Source organism: Colletotrichum paranaense (genome assembly GCF_030867605.1).
Source record: "Colletotrichum paranaense strain IMI 384185 chromosome Unknown Scaffold_1.1, whole genome shotgun sequence".
NCBI classification, from domain to species: Eukaryota; Fungi; Ascomycota; class Sordariomycetes; order Glomerellales; family Glomerellaceae; genus Colletotrichum; species Colletotrichum paranaense.
In genome coordinates, this window is record NW_026848959.1 from 4,559,072 (window position 1) to 4,566,381 (window position 7,310).

Here is a 7,310-nt window from a genome sequence, read left to right on the forward strand (position 1 = left end):
GCGAGCAGTTCCGCAACGGAAAAGTACACCAATGGAGGGCACCAACTGAGCAAGTTTATTTTCACTTAGGCAAGGTACCTGGGTCTAGCGAGCATTTGGCTGGTCTTTGAGCGAGATTACCAAAGAGCCAAACAGGCGGCCCAGATGTTTCCTTCGTGAAAAACGGTCGTTTGGCTGACTTGAGGTTGGGCGAGAGGCTCAAGATGGGAATGGTCCCCTTGTTCAGCCGGCGAATCAGAGTTGGTGGATGGCGGGGGCGGGGGAGCGGCGGGCGCTAGCGCGGATGCAAGTATCTTGCTCAAACTCACGCACTCTCTCCCGCGGTTGCAGCTCCCGAATGCGCTTCCTCAATGCTGGGGAGATGACATGTACTGATTGGCCGAAAGACGTGAAGAACGACGGTGGTTGTGCCGGCTGGAATGAGCTGGATTGTTCAGTTCATTGTCTGAGGCGGTCTGTCAGCTGCTCTGGAGTTGATTTGGTAGCTGGAGTTGGATATCAGGTGGGCGTAACTTACCAACGTCTCTCGATTGCTTGGTCCAAGGCATCTCAAAAGATGCTGACGCTGCTTTCATATTATGGAACAAGATGTTAGAACGTTGACAGCGCCTCGAGATGCAGCTAGCAGGTTGGTTAAGGGGATGTTGGATGATGCTCACAATATCGCCATAAACACTAGGGTTTAAGAGCGACAAAATTCGACATGGCAAAATGACGCACTCGCAAACGATTCGCAAGTCATTTTTGGGTTCAAGACGATTCGGAGAATAGGCGTAGACTACTAAGATAGCATCGTGTATGCAATGCATTATATATTCTATCTTTCAACCTTCAAATGTACCAGGAGATAACGCCTCGGCGCAATGATGTCAATGTTTTACAACATCAAGTCATGAAATATCTACTACAAGAAGAATTTACGATGGTGAATGTGCAGCCGATTCAAGACCAACTTTGCTACAACTTGGGAAGCTGGTTGAGAGACCACAACCCAGTCTCATCGGTGTACTGCTCCCCACCGACAAAACCCCCAGAAACAGGCCCTCTTCCAGCCTGCCAGAAAGGAATCGTGACAAAGATATCCTTACTTGTAATATTCGCCACAAAGACCCCAGCATCCCCCAAGTCCCACCGCATGATCATCCCAGCAGGCGCTGGCGTCCCAGGCACAAGTGGCCAAATCTGCCCCTCACCCCATCCCAGCGTGTTATTCACGCGGTCCACACATCGCGACGCAATCACGTGGCCGTCCTCGTAGGTCGCGAGGTACTCGGAGCTGATCTCGGTGCCGTCCTGTGCGTGCGAGTGCCACCAGACGACGGCATATGGACCCAGACGAGCATGGCCCCAGAAGGCGGCTTGAATCGCTTCCTGGAAGGGACGGTCGACCCAGGTCTTGTCGTGGTAGCCGTAACCGGAGAAGGACATCGCCGTGTCGCCGAGCTTGAGGTCGACTGTTGCTTCGGCGTCGGGAAGGGCGTTGGCCCAGGCTACGCCTTCGACGTTTTTCTCATTTACGCCAGCTGCGTCGGTGCCGCAGGTGTAGTGGGGGGCGACGGTCTGGAAACAGCCAGTATGTCAGTCTTCCGGCCATCCAATTTGGTAGTAGACTTGTACTCACGTTGCCTCGCAAGATAAGACTTCCATAGATGCCAGTCTCGGGAGAGTTGATGGTCACATTATAGACCGGTCTCGGCTGCAGCAAGCTCGAGCCCGACCAGCTGACCTCGCTGCCGCCGAAAAAGTCGACGCGCATGCTCTTGTCCGCCCGCTCGGTGATGTTGGCGTACTCGGAGTTGACTCCGTAGCTGAAGGCCGTTCCGTTCGCAAAGGATCCGAACAGGGATACGTGGTACTGTGTGGTGCCTACATCTGCGCCGTTATCGGTCGGTCTCTGGATCTCAAAGTTGAAGACGACGGTCTCGTTGGTCGAAGGGTTCATCGCGTCAAAGTACCATCTGTGGAGACCTTGTGTCAATCACATATATGGCAGGATGCAGCAGGGGGGTTAGCTGCACGTAGGGTCTGATGACGTACGAGTCAAAGGTAGTTGCGTTCGGGCCCGGGTCGATCTTGAAGAAGTCTGCTTCACCGAGAGCTTCTGTGGTGAACTGGACCTTAGTTGTGCCATTATATAAGTCTTTGCCAAGCTGGATGACACGATCTCCGGTGCTTGTCTCGGCAGAGCAGGTAGATGCCGGAACGGCTACAGCAGCCAGCAGACAAGCTTTAATTTGCTTCATGGTCGGTCGTAATTGAAGATGGTGCGTGTTAAGATAGGGGCTCTTGAGACAATCGACTTCTTCGTAGGCCAGCCTGGATGTTTCGAGGATCGCTGCATGTTGGCTTATATAGAGCAGAAAAGACTGCCATCATTTAGAACTCTGCTGCGCCGAGAAAAGGGGACACTCGACTCAAGATGCTCTCGCTACTTCCCCACTGAACATAGCCGCAACCCTTCAGTAGAGGCTACTGAAGCCGACCAAGCTCCCCTGACATCGCATCGCAGAACGAATCAGCCGAACGCTCCGGTGCGGAAGCCGCATCGAAAAACGCTCATGTGCTCATGATTCCTACGTCTTTCTACGGCTACAAGATATTGCAGCGTCGAAAGGTTTGTGGATTACAACATCAACTTCGGTCTCGGTTCATCCCGTCATTCGACTCGCAGCTCGGTTTCGGTTTCAACGGTGGTGTTCGCTTGAGGGAGTCTGTAGTTCGTCATTTCCCGTTTGTCATGCCCATGTTGCCAAAGGAGCCCGAAGGACCCCGAGCGCCGCAAGTTCCTATCTCCGGACGGAACCTCATTACGTGAGAGGTCGGCAATGCGTCCGTCGGCGTCGGTCGAACCGCAGCCTCCGGATCCGTGGCCAGGCTGTTTCCCCAGCCGCCCGGGTACCGCTCCGGAATTTCTCCACTCCTCGGTGTAGACGTCATCGTTGACTTTGGTCACTCCAACCGCCAAGATCGGAAGCAAGGAAGCTGAGCTTTGACGAAACAAAGTTTGGCCCATCCCCGCTGCCGAGTCTATCTCGACCTCACTCGAAAACACTCTACCACACCTCCAGTCTGCACTCACGAAGCTCGCGGCTTTCGTGAGAAGACGCGATTTCCGCGATCAATCCAGCACCAGGCAGATAACAAGGTGCGCAAAATCGCTGCGAAAGCCAAAAGCTGATCAAGCTTAATCAGCGTCGATGGTTTAGTGGTAAAATTCTCCGTTGCCATCCAGCAGCGTCGGGGAGCCGGGGGTTCGATTCCCCCTCGACGCAATTCTTTTATTCCGCGGAACAAATCCGTCTCCTTTGGGGTAGTACCTGCCGTCGCTGTTGCTTCTGGTAGTCCCAGTGACGTTGCTGGACTGTCGACGCACTTCGCCCATGTTGTCTGTCCTATTAATACTCAATCAGCGCCTCCAAATAATTTTTTGCGATGGAAACCAGTTAATGGGACACAACAACGCCAGATTCAGTGTGGCATCGGACCGAATGGCATTGAAATAATTATCGTATTTCCCCGCACTGGGATAATTGGCTTCTTGAACAAGACCAGCCTTGGCGGTTAATTGTAAGACTATAAGATCTGGGGAGACTTCGTGAGCGTCTGAATAAGGCATTGAAATACGGGTTAGCGTAACATCGTATCAGATCGTTGTACTGCGCCGCGGTGGCATTCGCGAACGTGTACGAGCTATGGTGTCGTCGGCGTGGATGGATGGCATCGTGCGATGAGACGTTATCCTTTAGCTGCGACGATGCAAACGATGCGACAATTGGTGCCAAAATCACGGCAGTCAAAGCAAAGATATCTTGCCCGATTGACTCAACGTAAGGCGACCAATAATTATCGACGAATTGAGACCAAAAGAAGGGTCACCAAAGATGTTGCATCATATGTGCCCTGATTTTCAGTGTTGAGAAATGGGCAACGGCGCGATTGGCATGAAATGGACGGGGAAAGTTGCGGCGGCCTCAAGTCACTCGGTATCTTTTCTCGCGCCATGTGGGGCTTTGTTCGAAGCGAGCGAGCCAATGGATCCACCCAGAGAAATCCGTCCACCGCTCAGCCCCGTCGCACCCGCATGGGTACATTGATGCTGACCATTACGATGCTGAACCAAAGTTCTTTTCATTTAGCGACACCATATACCTGTGTGATATCTTTGATGATGTGTTGTGTTGCGATATAAAACAGTTAGAAGCTATCTCAATTTTCAAGCAGATTTATAGCTCACATGTGAAGCATATCGGGTGGTGATGTATGCTGCAGTTCTAACATTTAATCGGTGTTGCATGTCTCGCAGATTGAGTATCCCTGCTTGCGATCATCGCACGGGCCACTGAGGCCAAAATCGCTGCGCCTTGGGAACTCGGCACAGGCAACCACTCAGAAGAAGCGGGCCTGAGTCACTGAGGACTTCAAATCCCCAGGCATCCCTCGCGCGTTTCGACTGTTGGACCTCACTTCCTTCCTCATCCGCTCCGAATACCTTCAATCTCTACCTACCTCTTCTTACCTTACCCTTACTACCTTACCATTGATCGCATCTAACCCAGCCGATTGATACAAGCTTTCAAGCTACCAAGCTTACCCCACGCCCCTGCGACTACTGCGAGATGCTCTAGTTGAATCAACGATCCACCCCGCAGCCAATATGGCTTCTTACGCTGATCCACCGGTCCAAGACCGTTGGGACTCGCACGATTTCGATGGCGACCCTGATCGCTATCTATGCTTTTACAACATGTCAGACGAATTTGACTTGGATGCTTGGGCGACTCCTGATCCTCGGGTCACGACTATGGTCGACATGGGAGACGCCTTTGCTTTGGAGATGGAACTGCACCGTTCCACCCTGAACCCAGTCAAATTCGAGAAAACGAACTCCCCTTTTGACGGAGGCAGCTCCGACGATGGAGGATATCCACTACCACGTTTGTTGACGTTCAGAGAACGCCGACGCCTACCTGTGCAGTTGTTACTTCGCAAGGTTAGTTAACGACTGAATACAAGACTCTTCTCTCATGACGAGAGGCTAACACAGACCTAGTCCCGCCATGCACCTATTGCTTGTGGTAAATGCCGCGAAGGCATGATTGCTTCTTGTTCCCTCTCCTCCCGGGATAAATTGGCGAGCGTCCGGTTTTCGGACCTTGCAACTATGGAGGACATTTGCGTCCTAGATTTCGTTGCCCCAGTCCCGGTGTCCCCAGACGATAGCCAAACGGCCCATCTGGATATTCCGGATACATGCCGACAGGTCTCCTTTGGGAAACCCAACGGCGTGATGCAGTTGTTGTCTGTTGCTGTCTAATATTGCGAGGATGATGTTGGTTATTCGCACCGGTAAGCTCGCCGACGGCGCGTCTACGCTTGCTTTCGCGACTTGCCTCTAACGCTTGCCTCCAGGTTGGCCAAGGACCTGAGTACGTCGTAAAACTTCTCGATCGGCCATCTGAACTTGATAGCGCCCGTCCACAAGAATTCACACAAACGCAACCGTTCGTAAACCAGCTAGCTCAGCAAATCGCCGAGTCAACCACCCTTTACCAATACGACCCTTACTACCAGCAACCTTCAACTCCTGAAACGGAGTTTCACGACCTGTCTGCTGCAACGAATATCGTTGGCAGACTTCCAAGCGAGAACACTACACACCACCCCGGGTTCCCCCCTTCAGTCGCAGTTATGGCGGTCACTACCACAGGCTGGCCCTACGGGGCCCAGCCGGTACGTGCTGCACCCGATGCCATGAACGACAGCATGTATCAAAACTCGCCTTTCTCCGAGCTCTTTGAGCTTTCGGACGAGGGCGACGATTGGGCAATGCTCATGCAGCAGGACATGCTCGCTACGGGCGACTACAACATGACCACCTTCGACCCTTCCGCCATGGAACCAACTTACCAAACCACCCACTCTCCTCAGGAAATTTTCAACGACCCCGCCGTGCAGTTCGATGTCGCGCAGAGCCTAGGCCCCAACTTCTTTGACTTTAACAGCCCTCTGCCCGACCTCTCTACCTCTGGCTACCTCTCTGGCGACCAGGTTTCCTCCTATTTGGGCAGCACGAACACCTCCCCCTTCGAGCCTGTCCTCGACTTCTTCCCCGAAACCGACTCACTCTCCATGTTCCCGGCAAGCACCGACGGCTCGCCCCTCGACACAACTTTCTCCTCCCCCGGATCAGACAGCGCAAACGCCCCTTCCAGCTCCTCCCACCCATACAGCTGCACCACCGACGGCTGCACAAAGACCTTTGCAAAGGAGGCTCAGCTGAAGCAGCACCAGCGCGTCCATCGCAAGGCCCTTGTCTGCACCATCTGCCGCGCCGAGCACCGCCACGAGCACAAGTTCGCTCAAGTGCGGGACCTAGAGCGGCACATGCAGGCGCGCCACAAGGACGTTGCCGAGAAGAACAACGTGCGCTCCGAGATCCGCCAGTGCCCGCACCAGGGGTGCGATCACCAGGGGAGGCGGGACAATGTGTCGAGGCACCACAAGAGTAAGCACGGTAAGGAACTCAAGTGGAAGAGGGGTGTCCCTCACGTGGTGGGTTGAGTTTCGCTCCTCAACCGGGTTTGATGTTCTCAACCCCCAAAAATATGACACGAGCGTTGTGAGTTCTTGGCGTTTATCTACTACCTTTTGCATTTATTTCCTATCTGTTCGGTTTGGGATCTCGGTAGTCTAGCATTGCATTTAGACAATAACAAATCCTTAAAACATAACTGGTGCCGCTAGAAACGTGATCAGGGAGTATGTGGCCCATTTGGAAATAATCGCTTTCTTGGCAGTAGTCACCAAGAGCGGCCGCACGTGCACCGATTGCTTGAAGACCGATGCCGAACATCCCCATAATAACTATCCGCAATATCTCCACAAATCCCGACCGTCTCGACAGATTCGCCCCGAGCCGTGTCCGGCGTTTGTACCAACGTTAAGAATCCACGCTACTGCCACTTAATTTATGAGTCGGGATGCAAGAGGGATTCCGAGTAGTGCTAGGTGCTCACATGGGATCTTCTTTTGCGGTACTAATGAGAAAATCTTGACTGCCAGTGATGGTCCTTCGTACATGTAACATCGTCACAGTTTTCCCCAACGCAAAAGTGTAGATGACGTGAATTAGTACAAACAACACTCATAACATGTATGCCTTGCACAACCCTCTTGCGCCTCGCTTCGAACCCAACCCTTCAACGCCTTCCTTATTTAAGGGGTACTAGGCCTCTAATCTGGCCGCCGATACCACTCATAGACTCATTCATCCATTTCAGGCCATAATTGCAACCTAACCGCAGGAGGCC

At 52.9% G+C, this 7,310-nt stretch overlaps 2 protein-coding genes across 2 annotated transcripts; one reads left to right on the plus strand and one right to left on the minus strand.

Annotated features, from left to right (window-relative positions):
* Positions 1 to 957: 957 nt before the first annotated feature.
* On the minus strand, positions 958 to 2,243 carry CPAR01_01583 (uncharacterized protein; the record flags this gene model as incomplete). The annotated part of the gene is made up of 3 exons (XM_060485872.1): positions 958 to 1,560; positions 1,622 to 1,958; positions 2,038 to 2,243. The coding sequence occupies 3 exons, from the start codon at positions 2,241 to 2,243 to the stop codon at positions 958 to 960; spliced, it is 1,146 nt and encodes a 381-aa protein (XP_060356729.1).
* A 2,411-nt stretch (positions 2,244 to 4,654) lies between these two features.
* CPAR01_01584 (uncharacterized protein) lies at positions 4,655 to 6,561 on the plus strand (the record flags this gene model as incomplete). The annotated part of the gene is made up of 3 exons (XM_060485873.1): positions 4,655 to 4,990; positions 5,051 to 5,284; positions 5,410 to 6,561. The coding sequence occupies 3 exons, from the start codon at positions 4,655 to 4,657 to the stop codon at positions 6,559 to 6,561; spliced, it is 1,722 nt and encodes a 573-aa protein (XP_060356730.1).
* Positions 6,562 to 7,310: the final 749 nt, after the last annotated feature.